Raw genomic sequence first — 25411 nt, forward strand, 5'->3', positions numbered from 1 at the left:
GTTAGTGATTCAAGAGTAGCATTTGAAAAATACTACATATTAGTTCTGTTTGATTAACGATCTGATAGATAAAAGCCAAGCTAATAAGCTGGTTACATGAATTTCATGCTCAAATAATATTAAGATAAAGTGATATTATTTTAGTAATTTAGTTCTTATATATTTTTTTATATTATTTGTTTCAACGATTATAATAAAGTTATGTGTTGAAATAATAGACTATGAAATAGAATACGTATTTTAAGGTTTATGTTTCCATGTTTTGATTTAGGTACCATCCTACAAGGCAAACATAAAAAAACCCTGTTTGAACTAGTTGACCTTTCTTAAAATAGAATTTTAGAGTAATTGTGGCTGCGTAGACAAAAAACACGAATGTCTACTTTTGTATACTTGAAAACAAATTACCGAAAGGAAAAATAAAATTGATGAAATTAAATTAAAACGAATTGAAATTAAAGTGATTACTTGTTCGAGTTCTGGTAATAGTTTAGGAGTTTGGCTTGCGTGGTATGCCTACCTTTGCGTTGTCTTCATCCAGCTTTAGATCCAATTTCATAATGGTTAAATTGTTCTATCCGCTGTTCAATATTAATGTAATATGTAGTTGGTCTAGCAGTGTTAAATAACCTATCTCCATCTGTAATACTTATAGCTTCTTAAATCGGCAAAATAACCACTTTTTTCAAGTCAGCATACCTGAAAACATACAAATTTGAAAAATACTACATATTAGTTCTGTTTGATTAACGATCTGATAGATAAAAGCCAAGCTAATAAGCTGGTTACATGAATTTCATGCTCAAATTAATTTTTCCTCGTGATGCTCTCGTAATGCTTAGAATACTTGTTTTTGCAATTCATGTGTTTATAAAGAGCAAAGAACACCCCCTAAATAGTATCCGTACATACATAGATATTCGTTAAATTTGCTGTTTGTAGTGAAAACGGTAGAATTTCAGTTTCATCCATCTACATAATCTAGGCCCGAACGGCCGGCATAAATCTTTGCAGGGATTCTAGCATAGCTTTAAATAGCACCAGACCACACAGGTTGAAAAATACATTTACAATTTTTGTTTTTGTCTAATTTACATTATCTAATTATGGCACATCGAAAATATTATGGTTCCCAACTTCTCGAAGAAACTTATAGGGTCTTAGGGGTTTCCTACCACTCAGAAGATTCATCGTAAAATAGAGGACTTCCTTTGGGTCCTCTTCCTCCCTTTAGGACACTTTAACACAAAAGCTAGTGTATGTCCTTTTTTAAGGGGAAAAAGTTATCTAACAACATTTTTGGTTGGTTTGTTGACCTTGCGATATATCGTAATTTAAGGCCAACAATTACCCAACCATCGATATTGTTAGGGTTACCTTCGAACATTACACAAGGGTTACCTTCGAACATTACACAAGTCAAATAATGTTATACGCACTAACCCCACCCCTACCACTGATTAGAGATGCGACTTTTGACTCATCTTTGGGATTGAATCCCAACTGAGCTACTCAGTAAAAGGAACTACTCTTTTTTTCAACTCGCGCTGAAAAGTTGAAAACTCATGCGGGTATGGCTCAAGAGTATAACCCTGATGTTACTTATCTTTTTTTTACATGTTTTCTATACATAGCTTTGGTACACCACACAGGGAAAGGTAAAAAGAAGCTACTTACACATGATCTTGAGCTGCAGTATATTGCTCTCGCCATCTCCCTCCACATTAGAAGCGAAGCAAGTGTAGTTACCCGCCTGGGTTCGGTTCAAACTTTGCAACGCCAGATTACTCAACCGTTCCTCATTGCTTAGAATCATTCCATTCTTGGCGTTGTGCTGGATTGGAATACCCTGGAAAATTGAGAAACAGAATGAGGATGTTTATACCGAAAAAGGTAGGTAGGTACCTATTTATTTATTGATATGTATTACGAAATGTGACGTATGACAGAAATATGAAATTGTAGTTAAAACCAAATGTCAGCCCAAAGCAATCACCCTAGTTACTAGTAGGGCTGCTTGAGAAGCTGACAAAAAACGCCGACCCCGTCTGGATACGAGAAAAGAATAAGAAGATTATGAAATATGAGAAATAGCCAAAGTTGAGTGCGAAGGGCATCCACTCGTAAATTTTTAGTAGTTAAAATCAAATGTCAGCCCAAAGCAATCACCCTAGAGCTGATTGAGGGGGTGATGAAAAATGCCGACCTCGTCTGAACACGGGAAAAGGCGAAGAAAAAGAAGACAAGACACAGGTCTCTCAGACGGTCTGAAGACTGAAGTCGGAAACATTTTCAAAACCGTCCGAAAGACCCGATAAGGCCAAAATATGACTATCTCTTTAAGAGAGTGCTTTTCAAAGTTGTCGCCACAGCGGTACACTTCTCAAGACTCCGATCTTTCTACGGCAAACCCCTCCCAAATCTCGCGGCACACCTAAGGCGACCTTGCCGCAGAAGCACTACCTTAAGCAAATGTTTCACTTACATTGTGTTTCCAAATGACCTTGTAGGCGGGTGGATTGGATTCGATTCGACACTGGAAATATACATCATCCCCTTCCTCTATGTCTCCGGGATTTAGACCAGTGCCGTATTCCAGGGAAATCTTCGGGATATCTAGAAGAAGAATAGAATATACCTTGTTTATACTACCAGCATACCATTGGTCTACATACCATTGTTTATACTACCAGTCCCTTGTTTACGTATACTACCAGACTTTTCAGTCCCTTTGCTCTCGCAGTCCAAACAAGGTCTTATATATTAGAGTTTTTTTTAGGAGAGATTTGGTGGAGGGAACTGTAACAACGGATGTTTCATCGTCTCAAAATCGAAAAGAGAAGGAGGACAGGAGAGGTGAAAGCCAGCCGTTCCGAAAACGAATCTTATCTGTTCAGGATAAAGTTTTCCCCGGGCGGGAATCGAACCCGCGACCTAGCGCTTACAAGGCAGGTGTGCTACCCTCCAAGCTAGGCTGACTAGTGGCTTTTACATCAGTAATCCATCGGGAACTAATGCTAATGGCGCATGCAACATGCAACGTTCTATCACCGCAAATGAGACTATTTGATCTTCTGGCAAAAATAAGGACCTCTTCAGTTTTACGCGGTCAATCTAAGTAAAGTATTTCACTTACAGAATAGTGGTTCTAGGATAGAGCGATCAGTGTGTGAAATGTGAATGGATCTCGTTCTTATAATATAAGATTTTTGACTGCCACTGCAGGTCAAGATGAATAGGATTTTGTATCATGCATCCCCTGAAATTCCCTAAGGACCTCATATATTGGAACTTACCTCCAGTGACCACACAGGTCAATGACACCCTCTGGCCTTCCTCATAAGGACCGGTAGACCTGATCAGGTCCGCCTGTCAGGTCTATTTGATACCTGATAATGAGTGGCTGGCCTTAGGTCAGGCATGGGTCGCTACCAATAGAGAACGAACCAATTGGACTATAGTGGACCTTACCTCCAGTGACCACACAGGTCAATGACACCCTCTGGCCTTCCTTATAAGGACCGATAGACCTGATCAGGTCCGCCTGTCGGGTCTATTTAATACCTTATAGTGAGTGGCTGGCCTTAGGACAAGGCATGGGTCACTACCAATGACTATATTGGAACTTACCTCCAGTGACTACACAGGTCAATGACACCCTTTGGCCTTCCTCATAAGGACCGGCCACGTCAGTAACCTCCAGACCTTCCTCACTGAATATGATCGGCTTCTGAGGAGGAACTGAAACATGGAAAAATCGGTAAACATTAGGGGGAACTGACCTGTGAGAAGCAACCTTTAATCTTTACAACTGGTATGGCTGGATTACATGAGGCCAGTAATCAGTTCAGCTATTGTCGTCCCGCCTTTTCCGTCTGGTTGTCGGTCCGTCCGTCTGGTAAAAGACGTCCAGTAGATATAACTGTCATCCAGTAACGTTCCGGTTCAGTTAGTTGGTCAGTTTCAATCGGATTTCTAGCAGAAGTGCAATTGACATAATAGGTAATAGGTATGTTTTATTAAAAAATGCCATAGCATTTACTCTACCAGTAAAGAACTGTATAATTTTGGTCAAACTCGATAGTAATGGGCTAATTGGACAGCAATAAGCATCCAAAAGGCAATTCCCCTTATGGATTGTTCTTTTCTGCCCAATGCTGTCCAATTTGAGGTCCCAAATGCTGTCCAATTTGAGGTCCCAACCCGAAGACCGAAGATGGGAGGGAAAGAAGACAACCCAAAGAAGTGTATAATTTTGGTCAAACTCGATAGTAATGGGCTGATTGGACAGCATTAAGCATCCAAAAGGCAATCCCCCTTATGGATTGTTCTTTTCTGCCCAATGCTGTCCAATTTGAGGTCCCAAATACTGTCCAATTTGAGGTCCCAACCCGAAGACCGAAGATGGGAGGGAAAGAAGACAACCCCATAAAGAGGGTCCCTATATGGAGCTGAAAGAAGGAAGGAAGGTCCCCATTTAGGAGGAGCAGAGAATGTCCTATTGAGGAGGGAGTCCCTATTTAGGGAAAGCAAGGGGTGTCCTAATGAGGAGGGAGTCCCTATTTAGGGAAAGCAAGGGGTGTCCTATTGAGGAGGGAGTCCCTATTTAGCGAAAGCAAGGGGTATGCTACAGAGGAGGGAGTCCCTATTGAGAATTCAAATTACCATATTTATATCGAGGACATCCTATACTTCCCATCAAACCTTTTTTTGAAATTGATTGCAAAGGAGGCACTTAAGGTCGAAACATACTACCATCAAGTCATGGGGAGTCAGAAAGATGTACTTCAAAGTTTTCCTATAATATTGTAGGTAATTTCGTTCAGGACAGCCACACTACTATCACGTGACGTAACGTGATGGTAGTGTGTTTCTTTTCTTTAGTAATGTTGTCCACAAAAGTTGTAAATCCACAAAAGTTGTGAAAAGCTTTATCCACTAAAGTTGTGAAAAGCTTTGCCGCCGAAGAATTTAGGAGATACTCACCGTCTGAGTGTGATTATAAAGCTGCTTGGTGTTTAGCCACCAAGTTATTTTGGCGGCGGGTCTCGAAAAGGATGTTCAAAAAAGCCTTTGACTGAAGTGTGACCGGAACGATTAGGTAGTTAGACCGGGCTTAAACCTTCGAACCATCCTTAGGATGTGTTTTTGTGTCTGTGAAAGCGGGAGTTTTTGTGGCAAACATCAACGAAACCCGATTCCCACCTACCTGTTGGTCAGGAGAATGGAAGACATCACCGTTACGTAGAATGACATTACTGTTCTTAGGAAGCGTGGCTGCATTTGTATAGCTGGCGTCTTCCGAACACTTGACTAGTTGGTACTCTGGATCTGCAAACACGAAACATTACGTAAGAAAATATTTGCGGGAAAAAGGCTAATAGGAGTCATATTTATTTTTCTTTCGGAATTTTTTCTCTGGCGATATAGCGCTAGCACCTGAACTAAAATACATATTGGAAATCCAAGATGGCGCACCATCGGAATCGTTTCCGAAAGGTAAGTACTCAAAATGGCAAAATGAGACTAAAAAAAAAGAAGAGAAAATTCCTTTTTTTTTCAAATTTAAACAAGGGTCTTTTTAAAAATGTTGTACCAAATACATAAGGCCTTGCTCAGACTGCGGGAGTAAAGGGACTTTTCAGTCTCATTCTGGCAGTATTAGCAGGGTATATTCTATTCTATCCTACCTTTGCTCGGAATGACATCCGGATTTTTCTCGTCGCACTCCGTCGCATACAGTTCCGCATGGTTTCGCAGCGGCACATTCGACTTATCCTTGATGGACAGGACGTGCGGTCTCTGCAGGGAGTGCGACCCTGAACTCCCCTGCAGGCGGAGTGCACTCAGTATCACTCCGGCCACGATGAGAGTGAGTGAGGAGAGAACGATGAGAATGATCACCATGGGCGTGAGAGCGAACGTTGCTGGAGGACCTGGAGAGAGGAGATGAGTGTGAGTGTTTTGAGTAACGCTGCACTGGGAGATGTGTTATTCTGTGGGGTATTTTGTGTGTAGGATAAGGGAACTAACTCTTTTGCAGATGTTTTACAACCATTCGATGACCCGTCTACTGATATTAACCTCACCCAGTCTGAATAAGGCCAAGAAAAGCCAGCAGCAGGCGATTGTCTTCGCATAGCTGAAGGCAAGCAGAACGGCTGGGTTTGTCCTATCCTGTCTTCCTTCTCTCTTCGCTTTCGGGACCGATTAGACCTTGGCAGTTACAGTTTCCTCTGTCAAACCTCTTAAAATAGTTGTTTTCAAATGCTCGGACTTGACTATTGGCAATTTTTACCTCTTCGAATAATGATATTTTTTTTTTTCTTACTTATCATTGGAGAATGAGTGAGTAGAATATTGAGGAATGATAATAATTAAACCTATGCAGCAGCTGACTTATACTTACTTATCATTGGAGAATGAGTGAGTAGAATATTGAGGAATGATAATAATTAAACCTATGCAGCAGCTGACTTATAACTTTCGGGACCGATAAGACCTTGGCAGTTACAGTTTCTTCTGTCAAACCTCTTAAAATATACGTAGTTGTTTTCAAATGCTCGGACTTGACTATTGGCAATTTTTACCTCTTCGAATAATGATATTTTTTTTTTTTCTTACTTATCATTGAGTGAGTAGAATATTGATGAATGATAATAATTAAACCTATGCAGCAGCTGACTTATATCTCACCCATTTGTTTTTCCGCCACCTTGAGCGTGAACGCCTCCAGATGAACCTCTTCACTCCTTCCCTTGCTATTAGCCGCATACACCACCACCTTGTACTGCGCCCCGGGTTCCAACCCATCCACCACCAGCGGAAAGCGATAGGCGGACACGTTTCGTTCTAGGTAGTCCGCGAACACTTCGGCCGTGAAGGATTGTAACTGGCCGCCGTCGAAACCTTCGATGCAGGAGATGTGGAACGACACGGTAGAGTGGTTGGCCACTGTGCAGTTGAATGGAGGATCTGGCTTTCCTGTAAGCCGGGGGAGAGGATAAGTTAAAGATTTATATGTATGTAAGGTAGGTAATAGGTATTGAGGTTTAGGTTAGGACGAAACCTGGCGGAAGTTTACATGGTATAATTTTAATAATAATAAATATATTTATATTGTTATTTAGGTTTAGGAGTAGCATTGAATATATTTTGAGAAATGTCTGATCATAGAACACAAATCATCTTTCAAGATTTCTTATATCGTCCCGTTTTTGGATTGACCAAGACTTTGAAAAAGAAATTGAAAAAGATTTTAAAATTGCTGTGATTGAATAAAGGTGCCAACGTTCATATCACGTTGACTAGGTAAGTTCTCATGCTAATAAAGGGTTGAAATTGGACCTGACCTTGGTCTTTTTTTTTCTTTTCTTTTAGAAAACAGGTGTTTAGGAATTTTCCTAATTTTGAAACCCTTGAAGGGCGCTTCTTGTGTCCTAGATATACACCTGTATAAATCCCACTCACCAGCAGCGATGATCATATACACACAGGGTTCTATCTGGGTGCCCGGGACATTGCTCGCAGTGCATATCAGAGTCCCGTAGTCCATCTCCGACAGTGGCGTGTACTTGAGCACATTCCGGAGCGGGGTCCGAGACTGCTTCTCCTTACTGAACCTTTCCTCCGGCACTGGGATGTTCTCGGACGCGGAATTGTTGAAGGACCACTTGAAATTGTCCGGCGGGGGATACGCGTCTACCTCGCACGAGATTTCCGCCTTCTCCCCCCGCGCCACGCCGTACACACGCTTCTGATCGTACTTACATACGGGTTTGTCTGAAGGGGGAAACATTACAACAAAATTTGTATTTATTACTAGGATCATGATTTAGCTCATATGCTTTTTTAGATTGAGATTTTTTTGTCCAAATGCTTACCTTTGGTGTATCATTGAAAAATTGTCTGGGGTAGAAAAGGAAGTAATAAATAAACCGATCAGACCTGGGGATGGTTAAGTTCTAACACCTTGGGTTGATTTTAGTCATTTCAGGGCTGAAAAGTTGAAAACTCATGCGGGTATGGCTCAAGAGTATAACCCTGATGTTACTTATCTTTTTTTTACATGTTTTCTATACATAGCTTTGGTACACCACACAGGGAAAGGTAAAAAGAAGCTACTTACACATGATCTTGAGCTGCAGTATATTGCTCTCGCCATCTCCCTCCACATTAGAAGCGAAGCAAGTGTAGTTACCCGCCTGGGTTCGGTTCAAACTTTGCAACGCCAGATTACTCAACCGTTCCTCATTGCTTAGAATCATTCCATTCTTGGCGTTGTGCTGGATTGGAATACCCTGGAAAATTGAGAAACAGAATGAGGATGTTTATACCGAAAAAGGTAGGTAGGTACCTATTTATTTATTGATATGTATTACGAAATGTGACGTATGACAGAAATATGAAATTGTAGTTAAAACCAAATGTCAGCCCAAAGCAATCACCCTAGTTACTAGTAGGGCTGCTTGAGAAGCTGACAAAAAACGCCGACCCCGTCTGGATACGAGAAAAGAATAAGAAGATTATGAAATATGAGAAATAGCCAAAGTTGAGTGCGAAGGGCATCCACTCGTAAATTTTTAGTAGTTAAAATCAAATGTCAGCCCAAAGCAATCACCCTAGAGCTGATTGAGGGGGTGATGAAAAATGCCGACCTCGTCTGAACACGGGAAAAGGCGAAGAAAAAGAAGACAAGACACAGGTCTCTCAGACGGTCTGAAGACTGAAGTCGGAAACATTTTCAAAACCGTCCGAAAGACCCGATAAGGCCAAAATATGACTATCTCTTTAAGAGAGTGCTTTTCAAAGTTGTCGCCACAGCGGTACACTTCTCAAGACTCCGATCTTTCTACGGCAAACCCCTCCCAAATCTCGCGGCACACCTAAGGCGACCTTGCCGCAGAAGCACTACCTTAAGCAAATGTTTCACTTACATTGTGTTTCCAAATGACCTTGTAGGCGGGTGGATTGGATTCGATTCGACACTGGAAATATACATCATCCCCTTCCTCTATGTCTCCGGGATTTAGACCAGTGCCGTATTCCAGGGAAATCTTCGGGATATCTGGAAGAAGAAACCAAAAAGGAGAGGTTTTTTTAGAAGAGTTTTGATCGAAGGAACTGTAACAACGGATGTTTCATCGCTTTCCCTGTGAAAGTAATGTTGATAGAGGGACCTTTAACAACGGATACTTTATCGTCTCAAAATCGAAAAGTAGAAGAGGTTTGATCGAAGGAACGGATGTTTCATCGCTTTCCCTGTGAAAGTAATGTTGATAGAGGGACCTTTAACAACGGATACTTTATCGTCTCAAAATCGAAAAGAGAAGGAGGACAGGATAGGGGAAATCCAGCCGTTCCGAAAAGGAACCTTATCTGTTTAGGATAAAGTTTTCCCCGGGCGGGAATCGAACCCGCGACCTAGCGCTTACAAGGCAGGCGGGCTACCCTCCAAGCTAGGCTGGCTAGTGAATTTATTATCAGTGATCTATCAGGAACTAATGCTAATGGTATGTAGGTATATTCAACGTTCTATCACCGCTATAATACCTAAAGTTTTTGATTTTGAGATGTTATTTTTCAGTACTCACAGAAGATGTTGAGCTTTATCTGGTCTTCCTCGACTCCAGACTTGACCCTGGGATTTTCCGCTCTACAAGTGAGGGTCTGGTTATGGTCCGAAATGCGAGCAGTGTAGGTTAAACTCGAGTAGGTGATGTTACCGTCTGGTGAAATCTGTGGGGAAGCAAGAGAGGTAAATTTAGGAATGCAATCGCCGGGAGTGGATATCACACTGGGCTCTGTAGAAAAATACTTTGCAAGTTACTGTTGCTGAAATTATTCAGCGTATTTTTTGGGGTACGGCACCTGTTGCCGACTAATTGCACTAGGCTTGCACGCCGCCTGAGGTCCCGGGTTCTATTTCCGGCGGTGTCGAAGTTTTTTCGGCTCTGTGCTTGGATTTCGAGGTGCACTCAGCCTCGTAAGGACAATTGAGTAGCTACTTTAATAGAGTAGCAACCAGTGGCGGCATTTTTTTTTTATATATATAGGTATATAAGTTTCCATTTATATTTGATTGACAAAAAACTCAGAACATACATTTTTCTTATAAATGGTATACCCACCCGTATAAGCAGAGCTTGTGCCACGGATGGGGAAATTGAAATTGATTGCAAAGGAGGCACTTAAGGTCGAAACATACTACCATCAAGTCATGGGGAGTCAGAAAGATGTAGTTAAAAGTTTTCCTATAATATTGTAGGTAATTTCGTTCAGGACAGCCACACTACTATCACGTGACTTGAGTTCACGTGACGTGATGGTAGTGTGTTTCTTTTCTTTAGTAATGTTGTGATATCCACAAAAGTTGTGAAAAGCTTTGCCACAGAAGAATTTAGGAGATACTCACCGTCTGAGTGTGATTATAAAGCTGCTTGGTGTTTAGCCACCAAGTTATTTTGGCGGCGGGTCTCGAACCTATGGACTGACACTCCAGCTTGTAGGTGCGGTCCGCTGATAGGGGGTTCTGATTGCCGAGGATTTCCACCTTTAGTGGTTTCACTGAAAATTAATGAAACATAAGAGGGTAAGTTAAAAAAAGTGCTTTTTTTTTCTTCTTCTTTTTCTTGATCGATAATGGGGTATTGAACACCAGGACCTTTCCCATGACAATTATTAAGCGTATTACCACCAGACTAGGTATAAATTAGACTAACTCCTAATTAATATACCTACTACCTACATACAAGTTTATTCTAGTTCATAAGTACCTTTCCCAACAATACCTATATGTATGGACTCCTTCCACGTCCAGTTTATGCTCGGATGAGACAGAAAAGTCCCTTTAACTTTAACCCACCGAAAAAGTTCCCCCACATCGGTCTACCTTTCCCTACATCCATTAGATCTCCAGCAGTTCAAACCTCAGAACGAAACAAATGCCGTCGGCCCGAGACTACGAGGGAATCCATTTATCAATCTCCCCACCAGAGCCAGAGGGAAAATTATCCTCCGGTGGTTTTCGAATTACATTAGGGCCAATTTATTTCGCTAATTTTTAGTCATTTGTTTTTGTTACATACGGGAAAAGCGGCGCAGAAGAGAAAGGGATGGAGAGGTAAGAGAGGGAAGAAAGGTGAGGGAGAGGGAAGAAAAAGAGGAAGGAAAGAGAAGTGATAGTGATAATCACTGGAGATTTTATCCGTGGTTAGCGGGGATAACATACCCGGAGTGGTGTGTGTATACCAGAGGGAGGAGGTAATATGAAAAATTACCTCTTGAACACAATTTTCACTGTTCTTATCCCCATAGAGTAGAAGACTGATGTTTTTTTTTTTTTTTTTTTTTTTTAGATGCTTATCTAACTAATGGATAGCAACATCCAACAGCTGATGATTATTTGAAGATTGAAATTAGCCATAAAGATGGTCAGAAATCCCCTGTCCTCTTTATACCAGTGTGCTGTCTGGTTAGATTTTAACAATGGGTACGTTCGTATTTCAAACCTTGGATGTCTAGTGCCCATAAGTCCAGTATGATATGCTCTCTTTCTCTTTCTCTCTCTCTCTCTCCCTCTCTCACAGTTTACGTTCAGTTGCTCATATACACATGTAACTATACTACGTACATAGGTTTTTCTATCGCAACAGCCGACAGATGTCTGAATACTGCAAGACTGAGTAAAGCCCTACCCACACACAGCTCTGTAATAAATATACCTACCTACCTCGTTACTCTATTCAATACCTACAACTACTGAATTAGATCCAATCTATTCAAACGGTGTAATGTTTCTCTCTATCTGCAAATCGTAATGCTATCAAAGGGAAAATAAAGAAAAAGAGAGAAGCGATAGAAAAAGTTCGGAAACGATATTTCGTCTTCCCCGAGGAATAATCTGTTAAAAAAGTTTCCCCAGAACACTTCTGAAACAACTAAAAGGTTGAAAAGAAATAAATACACAAAGGCTCATGCATATTTGAAACCAGGAAGAGTATCGTACAGAAGACACAGCTCTATAATAAATATACCTACCTCGTTACTCTATTCAATACCTACAGCAACTGAATTAGATCCAATCTATTCAAACGGTGTAATGTTTCTCTCTATCTGCAAATCGTAATGCTATCAAAGGGAAAATAAAGAAAAAGAGAGAAGCGATAGAAAAAGTTCGGAAACGATATTTCGTCTTCCCCGAGGAATAATCTGTTAAAAAAGTTTCCCCAAAACACTTCTGAAACAACTAAAAGGTTGAAAAGAAATAAATACACAAAGGCTCATGCATATTTGAAACCAGGAAGAGTATCGTACAGAAGAGAATTTGCAGGATGAACAAGGTTCTCCTTCTGGACTAGGGGGTTTTTAGGAGAAAGCCGATAACGGAGTTTGCTATCTGAAATCTTCTAATGATTTCGATTTTTCACAACATGTTTTGGTAATTATTCAGAAGTCAATAACACTGGTCAATGCTCAAATTGTGAAAGCTTCTTTTTGGGTTTAACCTAACTCTATAACAACACTGGCCAATACTCAAATTCTGAAAGCTCCTTTTAGTGTTTAACCTAACCCTATATGTATTACATTGGTCACTGCTTATTTTGTGACACTTCCTTTTTATAGCAATTATCCATTGACGAGAATGAAAGAGAAAGCCCTTTTTTGTGTCTAACCTAACCCTTTAATAACACTGGTCAATGCTCAAATTGTGAAAGCTTCTTTTTGGGTTTAACCTAACTCTATAACAACACTGGCCAATGCTCAAATTCTGAAAGCCCCTTTTAGTGTTTAACCTAACCCTATATGTATTACATTGGTCACTGCTTATTTTGTGACACTTCCTTTTTATAGCAATTATCCATTGACGTGACTTCTGAACAAGTACTCTACCCATGTTTTAGGTACTTACAATACACATCGAGTTTGATGGAAGTGGCCACAGGCTGGCTGATGTTATTGTTGGCGGCCTGACACGTAAGGTCTGTCATGAGGTGGGATCGATCCACGGACTCCAGTATGAGCTGATTACTCTTGGCCGACGGTCCATTGGTACTCATGTCGGTGTCATCCTCTAGGAAGGCGCCTCGCCACCATTTGACCGCCGGTTTGGGGCGCCCTGGAATGAACGAGAAGGTCGTGGTTATATTGGATGAGAGACGAGGGGGTTAGAAGAGAAAAATTGAATTTTGATTTTGGATATCAAAAGATTTTTAATTGCTAAAAGCTATTCAACGAAAGCGATCGTAGAGTCAAAAATCCCTCTCGCGTTATTTGGTCTATTATACTGAACTTGGCGGGTCGAGCGGTACCGTGCTCCTTTATAATAATCTAAGCATTTTAGAAAGCTCACAAACTTTTTCATAGTTGAATGTCGAATCTAAACTGTCCCTTTTTTTTTTTCATTTTGATTTCATACCTTAATGATTCTGTATTTCGGGATAGTAATTTTTTTCCATTTCATAAATGGTCACATATTTTTGACTGCTACTGCAGGTCAAGATGAATAGGATTTTGTATCATGCATCCCCTGAAATTCCCTAAAGACCTAATATATTAGAATTGGAACTTACCTCCAGTGACCACACAGGTCAATGACACCCTTTGGCCTTCCTCATAAGGACCGGCCACGTCAGTAACCTCCAGACCTTCCTCACTGAATATGATCGGCTTCTGAGGAGGAACTGAAACGTGGAAAAATCGGTAAACATTAGAGGGGAACTGACCTGTGAGAAGCAACCTTTAATCTTTTCAACTGGTATGGCTGGATTACATGAGGCCAGTAATCAGTTCAGCTATTGTCGTCCCGCCTTTTCCGTCCGGTTGTCGGTCCGTCCGTCTGGTAAAAGGCGTCCAGTAGATATAACTGTCATCCAGTAACGTTCCGGTCAAGTTAGTTGGTCAGTTTCAATCGGATTTCTAGCAGAAGTGCAATTGACATAATAGGTACCTAATAGGTATGTTTTATTAAACATGCCATAGCATTTACTCTACCAGTAAAGAACGGTATAATTTTGGTCAAACTCGATAGTAATGGGCTAATTGGACACCGTTAAGCATCCAAAAGGCAATTCCCCTTATGGATTATTCTTTTCTGTTTAATGCTGTCCTATTTGAGGTCCCAAATGCTGTCCAATTTGAGGTCCCAACCTGAAGACCGAAGATGGGAGGGAAAGAAGACAACCCCATAAAGAGGGTCCCTATATGGAGCTGAAAGAGGGAAGGAAGGTCCCCATTTATTTAGGAGGAGCAGAGAATGTCCTGTTGAGGAGGGAGTCCCTATTTAGGGAAAGCAAGGGGTGTCCTATTGAGGAGGGAGTCCCTATTTAGGGAAAGCAAGGGGTACCTATGCTACAGAGGAGGGAGTCCCTATTGAGAATTCAAATTACCATATTTATATCGAGGACATCCTATACTTCCCATCAAACCTTTTTTCCTAATACAAACAAAGGCAGACCTTTCGCTACTCGACCCACTATTGTTTACGAGTTTGGTGACTTCACCGTAATTTAATTTCGAGGTACATAATTTTATTATTCTCCACTTGAATTCTCTTTTGAAAGAAATAGGTATCCGCGATTGTCCGTGTTCAAAATTTCGATCGTAAAATTTCGAAAAGTGCAAGTTAGTTTTTCCGCAATACTTGAACCATCGCGCATCGGAGGGTCCATACCGGCCCTTTTCCTGAGGGGATTCTACAGTTCACCAATCTGTTACCTAGCTCTAACATAACAACAATAATTTTAAGGGTCTTTATTGTCTTTAATTCTGTTAAGCATAAAGTCTTGTCACAAATGTCGTTCCCCGATTGATGAACTACACTCAATTTTATGACAGCCCTGAATATGGCTTCCTTTACAGGATTGTCAAATTGAAGCAACCCCACCAGCCCTTCTGGACAGAAAGGTTCCCGTATATGCTAATGAACTCAAGAAAATTTCCGCATCAAGTTATGACCTAATTTTTTGAGGGGTTTCAATTTATTTTAATATGGCGGAGACCCCCCCCCCCCCCCCCCCCTTACCTTTCCCAACAATACCTATATGTATGGACTCCTTCCACGTCCAGTTTATGCTCGGATGAGACAGAAAAGTCCCTTTAACTTTAACCCACCGAAAAAGTTCCCCCACATCGGTCTACCTTTCCCTACATCCATTAGATCTCCAGCAGTTCAAACCTCAGAACGAAACAAATGCCGTCGGCCCGAGACTACGAGGGAATCCATTTATCAATCTCCCCACCAGAGCCAGAGGGAAAATTATCCTCCGGTGGTTTTCGAATTACATTAGGGCCAATTTATTTCGCTAATTTTTAGTCATTTGTTTTTGTTACATACGGGAAAAGCGGCGCAGAAGAGAAAGGGATGGAGAGGTAAGAGAGGGAAGAAAGGTGAGGGAGAGGGAAGAAAAAGAGGAAGGAAAGAGAAGTGATAGTGATAATCACTGGAGATTTTATCCGTGGTTAGCGGGGATAACATACCCGGAGTGGTGTGTGTATACCAGAGGGAGGAGGTAATATGAAAAATTACCTCTTGAACACAATTTTCACTGTTCTTATCCCCATAGAGTAGAAGACTGATGTTTTTTTTTTTTTTTTTTTTTTTTTTTTTTTTTTTTATGCCCTTCCTTCTCTACAATCACTCCCCATCTCTCTCTCTCTCTCTACCTATATCTCCCTCTTTCTTTCTCTCTCTCCTTCTCCTCACATCATTATGTAGCGCTATCTCTTCTTCTCTCTCTCCCGCCTCCCCAACACATCCATTTCCTACCTCCTTTATCGCCCTTTTCTCTCTATTTCCTTCCCTTCTTTACTCAATTTTACACCCCCCTGTGGTCCATCTCCTCACTCTCTCTTTATTTCACCTTCCTCTTTCTCTCTTTTTCTCCCTCCCTCATCATCTCCCTTTCTCTCTCAACTTTGCCTTTTTTTCCCATTTATTCTTTATTGACCGTTGCCAGGCCACCACAAAATTTGTGGTTTTTAGCAATCTGTCCCCTATATCCCTCACCTCTCCTTCTTCCTTTCCTTCCCCTCTTTTTCCCTTCCTCCTTTCTTCTCCTTCCCCTCGACCTTCCCTCCTCTCCTCCCTTGCTTTCTATTTTCTCTTCTCTCCCATAGCATATTCGTTCGCTTTATCATTTATTGTACTTTGCTGTTTACCTGCATTCTGAATGGAGTGTATGCCGAGCTGGTGTTAGGGTTTAGGGTTGGGATTGTTTTGTAGATTGTAGAGGAGGAAAAAAATGGGAAAATAATAATGTCCTTTATCCTGTTTGTAAAATTACGTCCTTTGCAGAACAGGATATTCTCTTTTTCTCTCGTCTCCCTACAATCACTCCCCATCTCTCTCTCTCTCTCTACCTGTATCTCCCTCTTTCTTTCTCTCTCTCCTTCTCCTCACATCATTATGTAGCGCTATCTCTTCTTCTCTCTCTTCCGCCTCCCCAACACATCCATTTCCTACCTCCTTTATCGCCCTTTTCTCTCTCTTTCCTTCCCTTCTTTACTCAATTTTACACCCCCTGTGGTCTATCCCCTCTCTCTCCCTCCTTTTCCTCACTCTCTCTTTATTTCACCTTCCTCTTTCTCTCTTTTTCTCCCTCCCTCACTCTCTCCCCCTCTTTAACTCAACTTTCTCCCTTCCCCTTCATCCCTCCCTCCCTCATTATCTCCCTTTCTCTCTCAACTTTGCCTTTTTTTCCCCATTTATTCTTTATTGACCGTTGCCAGGCCACCACAAAATTTGTGGTTTTTTGCAATCTGTCCCCTATATCCCTTCCACTCTCCTCCTTCCTTTCCTTCCCCTCTTTTTCCCTTCCTCCTCTCTTCTCCTTCCCCTCGACCTTCCCTCCTCTCCTCCCTTGCTTTCTATTTTCCCTTCTCTCCCATAGCATATTCGTTCGCTTTATCATTTATTGTACTTTGCTGTTTACCTGCATTCTGAATGGAGTGTATGCCGAGCTGGGGCTGCACTTCTTTATTCGTCGTAGGTATCAAAGAAAAAGTGCTGCAGACATCTCCACCAACCCTTTTTATGTTGCACATTGCATAATCAAATAGTTACACGGCGTTCATACAAAATTACAATCTATGTACATGTACTACTGACTTTGAAGTCAGTGGCAAAAAGATACGAACATTACGAGGTTGAATGCACTAGTTTCTAACGGACCATTTAAGTTAAGCAACGTCACGCATGATTTCAATCTAGAAGGAGGCTGTTTGGAATCTTCATATGATTATGATGGAATTGTTTCAGGGTTTCAATTGGTTCCATGAAGATTAAATTCGTAAAAGCTTAACCCCAACTTTTAGTCGATCGATTGTAGATCGACGAGGTGAAAAGGTAAATCTACATATGTTGTCGAGGTAGTGTACAGTTTCATTCGACGTCGCGTCGATCGACGGGGTCGAATATGTTTGGACACACCAGAGAAAACAGAAAGGAAAAGGCTAAATTGAGTGTGGTGTCAACCTGATATTAAACACCCTGTATTATACTGGCATTTTAGTTACATTAAACCCTCTTTCTACATCCCATACAAAATATATTGTAAAAAAAAAACAGCACACCTCATGACCTCATAAATTTCCGGGCCATAAGTCAAAAGTTCACACATAACTCACCAGTTAATTAGTGTGTACACATCCCATACAAAATATATTGTAAAAAAAAACAGCACACCTCATGACCTCATAAATTTCCGGGCCATAAGTCAAAAGTTCACACATAACTCACCAGTTAATTAGTGTGTATATTTTTATTTATTGCAAAATCTAGATATTTTGATTTATAATATTTCCGTACAAATTATTCATTATAGTTTCGCTAATGTTTTACAATTTACAATACCACTATATATATTTCTCTGTACGATCGATTTCAATGTAGGTACTACACATATTGGAAAGTATGTGTAGGTATAGGTAGTATGGATAACAACATATTGTTAACCTACATAGTAATTTTCGTTCCAGGACTAATAGCTATTTTTTTCTTTTGACAAGGGTTAGCAGTTGGCATTTATGCGTTATAATTCTGCAAAAGAAAACCTTCCTAGGAGAAAAAGTCGTGGAAAAAACACCCATAAGAAAACGACATTTTCTCCAACCATTTTTTTCCCTTCCTACCTATAAAGGAGGAAAAAAAGAAGATAGATTTTTCCTCCTTTTGCAAAATTGCATTTCCTGAATCTCACCCACTCGTAATATTTTTGTATCCAAAACCAAACCCTTGGATCTTCATTATTATAATGTGGTCAAATTCTCACATAAATGGGGATGAAATTCCATGCCTCGGCTGGGATCGAACCCACGCTCTCCTGTTTACCAGGAGAGCGTCTTGAACACTATACCGGCATTAGTAGTGTGGTACTTACTGATAACTTGCAGTTGATATTTCGTATTCCTAGTGGGGGATTTCTTGAAGTCGACGCGACATCTATACTCTCCGGCATCCGTCTCTTTGATTTCACTCACGGATAGCGTAGCCGGATCAGTGCCGGTCCTGAAGAACGACCGGCCATCTAGTGTCGGATGTTTCCAATGAGAGTCCGGATGTTTCACGTCGTAACTGAAACACAATGAGAATGAAACAGGGGGTTAAAATTATAATATTATAATGTCCATCTGGGGTCTCTTTCTGTGGTCGATATCAAATTCTTCTTCGAATTCTAATCAAGCGTGCAGGAAGACGCGTGAACGTAAAGAGTTCGAAGCTCCGCGCCGTCCGGCCTATATTAACACGAAACAAAGTTTCGTGATTTTTCGGCATTTTAAATTCATACAAAAATAAGAATATGAGATATAAATCTTGAAAATATATTATTATTAACAAGTTTCCATTTATTTTTGATCGATAAAAAAACTCAGAACATACATTTTTTTATAAATGGTATACCCATCCGTATAAGCAGAGCTTGTGCCACGGATGGGGAGTTCATTTATAATATTTATCTAGTTTCAATTTCATTCTATAAATCTTATAATATGTAATATTTAGAGCTTAAAGACCATTACTGCACGAGGCTTCCTCCTGTCAACATATCCCAAAACCTCAAGACTAACCCCTCCCTTTTCCCCCCTCCCCACCCCAAGATGGGAGAAAACAGGAAGTTGATATTTTTAATTAAATTATTAAGTTTCCAGAATAAACTGTAAATTTGCAGTAAATTATAGAAAAAAGTGTAACAGGACACAAACATAAATTAAAACTGCCAAGTGATACTCGAAACAAGAGCGGATGTTATGGTGGTACCACTTTGGCCATCACTTATTCCAGTGTGGAAACGCTTAAAAAATGTACATTTTCTGTCTGTCGTATGAGAAAGATCCAGATAAGTTTTTTTCCTCCCAGATTTTATACTTTCGTCGCTTCAGGAAAAAGGAAATTAAAAAGAGAAAAAAATCTTAGAGCCACACTTATTATTTTATTTTTTTAATGTGAAAAGTTGAAAATTTATTTTCCAAAGTTTTTAGGTGATGAGCAAGATTTTTAAATGGAATATAGTGTTTATGAAATTTTAATGAAATTTGTAGTCGAGGGAGAAAAGAAACAGGGGGAGGGGGGAGATTTTTTTTCTCGAAAAATTATCATTTATTTTCGGTGTATTTTTTCGCAATTTAAAATAATAAAGCGATGTTCTAGCTCAGACAATATTACGCTTGGAATAGTACCAACTAAGATGAGAAAATGTTTCCCAAACAGAGGCATTTGCAGTCGAGTGCCCACGGAACAACTGTCTTTTGTCAGAGGTCGGAAAACCATTGAGATTGTGACTGTTTTGTGACTTGGCATTCATATGTGACTTGGCAATAAAGGTGGGAATTCATACACGAGTTCAACCTTGGTTTCAAACTATGTAGGTCTGTAGTTAGATATTGGTTCAAGACTTTCAAGAGTCTAAAATTACTGGAAAAATGAATATCTCTTTAGAAACCCATAAATCTCTAGGTACACAAAGTTGAATGGACCAGTCATCGTAGGATCACTGAACTGACGCAACATATCACGTGGTTAGGATCTGGTCGGGTGATCATTTGCTAGTTCTGCTGTTTTTAACGTCTGTTCAATTTAAATAAAATGGTATTAAATGTGTATGTAAAATAGTATCAAATGTGTATAAAGAGAGTGAGAGAGCCAGACATGTATGTATAAACAGAAAACATGGAGAAGACAAGGAGAGAAAGAGTCAATGACATTTTCCATGATACCTTTTTGTCCTTAACGGCTCTAACCAACTTAAATTTTACCCAACTTTTACAGCACACTTCAGACCTTACTTCCTTTGTCGTCTTCTTCTTCCTCCTCCCCTTTCACCTCTTCCTATTCTTTCTACTCTTCTTGCACACTTCAGACCTTACTTCCTTTGTCGTCTTCTTCTTCCTCCTCCCCTTTCACCTCTTCCTATTATTTCTACTCTTCTTTCACATCCTCCTTCCCCTCCTTTTACCTTCTCCTCTTGGTCCTCTTTCAAATTATTCTACCTCCTCCTCCTCCCCTTTCAACTCTTCCTACATATCCTCTTTCTCCTCCTCTTGGTACTCTTTCACATTCTTCTACCTCCTCCCGCTCCTCTTTCACATATTTTCTCCTCTCCTTTCCTCAACCACACTATTCTTATTCTGCTTCTCTTTCACTCCCTCTTTCTCCTCCTTCCCTTGTTTTACCTTCACTTCCTGCTCCTCTCTCACTTCCTCTTTCCCCTCCTTCCCTCCTTTTACCTTCACATCCTCATTCTTCTCTTCTTTCCTCACCCGCACTATTCTCAATTTCTCTTTTCGTCCTCGTACTCTAGTACTTCATGTAATATTTCCTTTTTCCCGTTCTCATTTCCTTTTTGCTTAAAAACTTCACGTGTTCTACATCCTCTTTTTCCTCCTTCCCTTGTTTTACCTTCACTTCCTGCTCCTCTCTCACTTCCTCCTTCCCTCCTTTTACCTTCACATCCTCATTCTTCTCTCCTTTCCTCACCCGCACTATTCTCAATTTCTCTTTTCGTCCTCTTTCTATAGTACTTCATGTAATATTTCCTTTTTCCCGTTCTCATTTCCTTTTTGCTTAAAAACTTCACGTGTTCTACATGTACTTATAGTCTTCACTACTTCTTCCTTCACTATTTCTACTCCTTTTTTTTGTCCTCCTTTTCTTTCTTCCTTTTTTTACCTCTTTTTCTTCCCCATGATAAATGTGTTCTGCATGGGAAAAGGTTTTCATGCTTTCTTCTCTCTCTTTGCTCTCTCTCTCTCCCCAGGAGACGCGATGGGGGGGAGGGGAGTCTGTCAGTGTTTTGTGTAATGTTATTTAAATGAGCAGTCATTTTTCTCCTTTTACCTCTTTTTCTTCCCCATGATAAATGTGTTCTGCATGGGAAAAGGTTTTTATGCTTTCTTCTCTCTCTTAGTCTCTTTGCTCTCTCTCCCCAGGAGACGCGATGGGGGGGAGGGGAGTCTGTCAGTGTTTTGTGTAATGTTATTTAAATGAGCAGTCATTTTTCTCCTCCTCCCCCTCTTTCACCATTCTCCCTCTTCCTTTCTATTTTAGATGTGGAAGATTTTTCGAAGGTATGAAATTTAATGCTTTGAAGAAAGGGGGAGAGATGGAATCTTTCACAGCTTTTTTTTTTAATAGGTAGTAACAATAATAATAAATCTTTCATCTTTCTATTTTCCCCTCGCTCGTCAGGAGAACCAGAACTCAAAAATTATTTCTAGCAGGATTCTGCCGCTAAAGCCAGAATCTGCCCGATATGGTAGGCCAGAGATTTAGACCAGTAAAAATAAAACTACCCAGGATTCGATTGCCTTCAACAGAATTATCCTGCTCTTCACATTACAATATGGTGCACCCCTATACCACAAATACTCGGGAAAACAATCAAGTAACTTCTTGACCTACTAAAATTAGCTCACATCTCGAGAGCAACACAAAAAATAAACAATTTAACATAAATTTCACCCCACACAAAACAGAAATAATACGTACTGTTCTCAAAAAAGGGGTCACCCTATTTACAATCATGCTGGGTATAAAATATGTACCCTACAAAAGAAATGGCGGGAGTAGGGGAGAAAGAACTGAAAACAATGTCAAAAAGTATTATTTTTTGAAGTTCCCTTGTTGAATTTCACACAAAACAGAAATAATACGTATCTACTGTTCTCAAAAAAGGGGTCACTCTATTTACAATCATGCTGGGTATAAAGTATGTTCCCTACAAAAGAAATGGCGGGAGTAGGGGAGAAAGAACTGAAAACAATGTCAAAAAGTATTATTTTTTGAAGTTCCCTTGTTGAATTTTGAGTGGGTATTGTTTCTGCGAAATGAAAAGAAACAGATCTGAAAAGAAGAAAATGATATCTTACATCCCCGTCTTGAAAATAAAATGAGAAGTATCAAATTTTATTTTCTGTCAAAATCGAATAAACGTCAGGTTACAAAACAAGAAGGCGAATGCATATCTGTAACATACAAGGTAGCTGCACTTCTTTATCCGTCGTAGATACAAGAATTGGTATCAAAAAAAAGTGCTTGAGACATCTCCACCAACCCTTTTTATGTTGCACATTGCATAATCAAATAGTTACACGGCGTCCATACAAAATTACAATCTATGTACATGTACTACTGACTTCGAAGTCAGTGGCAAAAAGATACGAAGATTACGAGGTTGAATGCACTAGTTTCTAACGGACCATTTAAGTTAAGCAACGTCACGCATGATTTCAATCTAGAAGGAGGCTGTTTGAAGTACTACTGACTTCGAAGTCAGTGGCAAAAAGATACGAACATTACGAGGTTGAATGCACTAGTTTCTAACGGACCATTTAAGTTAAGCTATGTCACGCATGATTTCAATCTAGAAGGAGGCTGTTTGGAATCTTCATAATTATGATTATGATGGAATTGTTTCAGGGTTTCAATTGGTTCCATGAAGATTAAATTCGTAAAAGCTTAACCCCAACTTTTAGGGCTGCCCTTAGCCTCAGGTCCTTGTACGGAGTCAAGCTGGTGTATTTAAATTACTACCTACGTACCTTTGCACATTATTTCAACACAAAAAATCTGGTGTGAACATCACACGACTTTCTATTACATTTGCGGAACACGTATTTGAAAAAAAAAAAAAAAAATGAGGCTGTTTGAAATCTTCATATGATTATGATGGAATTGTTTCAGGGTTTCAATTGGTTCCACGAAGATTAAATTCGTAAAAGCTTAACCCCAACTTTTAAGGGCTGCCCTTAGCCTCAGAGCCTTGTACGGAGTCAAGCTGGTGTATTTAAATTACTACGTACCTTTGCACATTGTTTCAACACAAAAAAGCTCATTGGACTTTAGAGTGTTTCAAGAAATATTGGTGTGCTTGTCAAAATCTCTGTGAGTTGGGGTATCACTGTCTCTCTTTAAGAGTTTACATATTCGATATTAAAAAAAAGAGGGGGAAAGGACGATGAACCTTAATCGTACCCCCTCCTCTAACAATACAAAATTCGTTCTCCAACATATCCGCCTAAGTGGAAAGGACGATGAACCTTAATCGTACCCCCTCCTCTAACAATACAAAATTCGTTCTCCAACATATCCGCCTAAGTGGAGATATTGGAGGTATTCGGAGAAAAATCTCTTCCCTGGACGAGAAATAACATATTTAACGTCAAGTCAAGTTGAAGTCTGTTTGTTTTTTCCTCTCTCCATATTTCCATGTGGGTGTGTAAGATGATAATATAAATATGGAGCTTTCACTGTATTAAACATAAGACCATAATATGGTAAACATTTGAGAGAGAATGAGGAAGAGTTTTTCCCATAGAAAAGATGGAGGGAAAGAGAGGGGAGAGACAAAGCAAGGAAGGGATAGAGGGAGAGAAAGAGAGAGGTAGATACAGGAATAAAAGGAGAGAAACGGAGGGAGATGGACAAAGAGAGGGAGAAAGAGTAAAGGAAAGAGTAAGAGAAAGGAAGAGAGGGACATGGAGGAAACTAGGATAAAAGTCCTTCCCTAAGAAGAAAGAAAGAGAGGCAAGAGAAGAGAAAGAGGGATAAGAGTAAAAATTCTTCTCTGGAATAAAAGGAGAGAAACGGAGGGAGATGGACAAAGAGAGGGAGAAAGAGTAAAGGAAAGAGTAAGAGAAAGGAAGATGAATAAAAGGAGAGAAACGGAGGGAGATGGACAAAGAGAGGGAGAAAGAGTAAAGGAAAGGAAGAGAGGGACATAGAGGAAACTAGGATAAAAGTCCTTCCCTAAGAAGAAAGAAAGAGAGGCAAGAGAAGAGAAAGAGGGATAAGAGTAAAAATTCTTCTCTCAGAAGAAGGAGAAAGAGAAAGCGAGAAAAAGAGAGAGATAGAGAGAAAGAGAAAAGAAAAAGGGGAAGAGACTGAGGTAGGAACAAGGTATTACGGAGGGAATCCTCATTTGCATAATCTGTTCTATATCTGGCTGGATACAATGTTTCGTATCAAAGTTAAAACTTTAACTTATGGTTTTTATACCACAGACACAGTTTTGTTATGTGAGTGTGACTATGAGTGTTTTGTTCTTTATGAGTAGACATTTCCATAATTACGCTCTTATAACTCCTCCTCTTCCTCTTCCATCACCACCTCCTCCTATTTCATCTCCTACTCCTCTTTAACCTTCTCTTTCATTTCCATCTTCTCCTCCTTACCACATACTCCCGTGTTAATCCTGCATCGGTGTTGTTTTGGCCAAGACAACTCGAATGGTAATCAGGAATCAGGAGGGCGTGGATTCAATTCCTACCGAGGAATGGAATTTTATCTTCAATATTATTTCAGAATTGGTCGGCAATACCTAGTAATTTTATTGTAGTGGCCCACTTCTAGGTTAAAGGGACCCGTCCTATTCGAGTAACTCGAGCAGTATATTCTTCTCCTTCTATGGTATTACTTGCTTTCCTTTCACGTCCTACAAATACAAACCTGCAAGATAATGAATTCGGAGTGACCAAGAGACGGAGAAAATTTGAAGAAATTAGGAGCACAAATCTTGATAAGCAGATGGATGACCCACTTGCCACCCTTCCAGTTGCAAACCAAACCCGACGTTGCCTCACTTGAGCGATTGCATTTAACATCCTATAGCCCCTGGCTTGAATTTTTAGACAATGGTTTTTCATCTTTTTTTTTTAATTACACAACTATTTCTCTCACTTTTTCTCTCTCCTTTCCTCTCTCTCTCTCTCTCCCTCCCTCTCTCTCTTTCTCTCTACCTGATGCCCGTCGGTAGTTCATTGTGTTCTTTTCTTTGTTTCTACGTCTGTTATTTCTGACTGGCATTCGGAGTGACCAAGAGACGGAGAAAATTTGAAGAAATTAGGAGCACAAATCTTTGTAAGCAGATGGGTGACCCACTTGCCACCCTTCCAGTTGCCAACCAAACCCGACGTTGCC

At 40.2% G+C, this 25411-nt stretch overlaps 1 protein-coding gene across 1 annotated transcript in view; it reads right to left on the bottom strand.

Moving 5' to 3' along the window:
• Positions 1-25411, bottom strand: part of LOC103508856 (nephrin) — a 66831-nt gene that overhangs the window by 9955 nt on the left and 31465 nt on the right. The window contains exons 4-14 of the mRNA XM_008473433.3: positions 18378-18571; positions 13572-13682; positions 12911-13117; positions 10415-10566; positions 9594-9738; positions 8937-9067; positions 8129-8300; positions 7471-7782; positions 6697-6984; positions 5691-5936; positions 5210-5331 (exon numbers count right to left, since the gene is read on the bottom strand). Of these exons, the coding sequence (XP_008471655.2) occupies positions 5210-5331; positions 5691-5936; positions 6697-6984; positions 7471-7782; positions 8129-8300; positions 8937-9067; positions 9594-9738; positions 10415-10566; positions 12911-13117; positions 13572-13682; positions 18378-18571 (2080 nt within the window). The remainder of the gene's footprint in view (positions 1-5209; positions 5332-5690; positions 5937-6696; positions 6985-7470; positions 7783-8128; positions 8301-8936; positions 9068-9593; positions 9739-10414; positions 10567-12910; positions 13118-13571; positions 13683-18377; positions 18572-25411) is intronic.

Source organism: Diaphorina citri, unplaced genomic scaffold (genome assembly GCF_000475195.1).
Source record: "Diaphorina citri unplaced genomic scaffold, Diaci psyllid genome assembly version 1.1 scaffold441, whole genome shotgun sequence".
Taxonomy (NCBI): Eukaryota; Metazoa; Arthropoda; class Insecta; order Hemiptera; family Psyllidae; genus Diaphorina; species Diaphorina citri.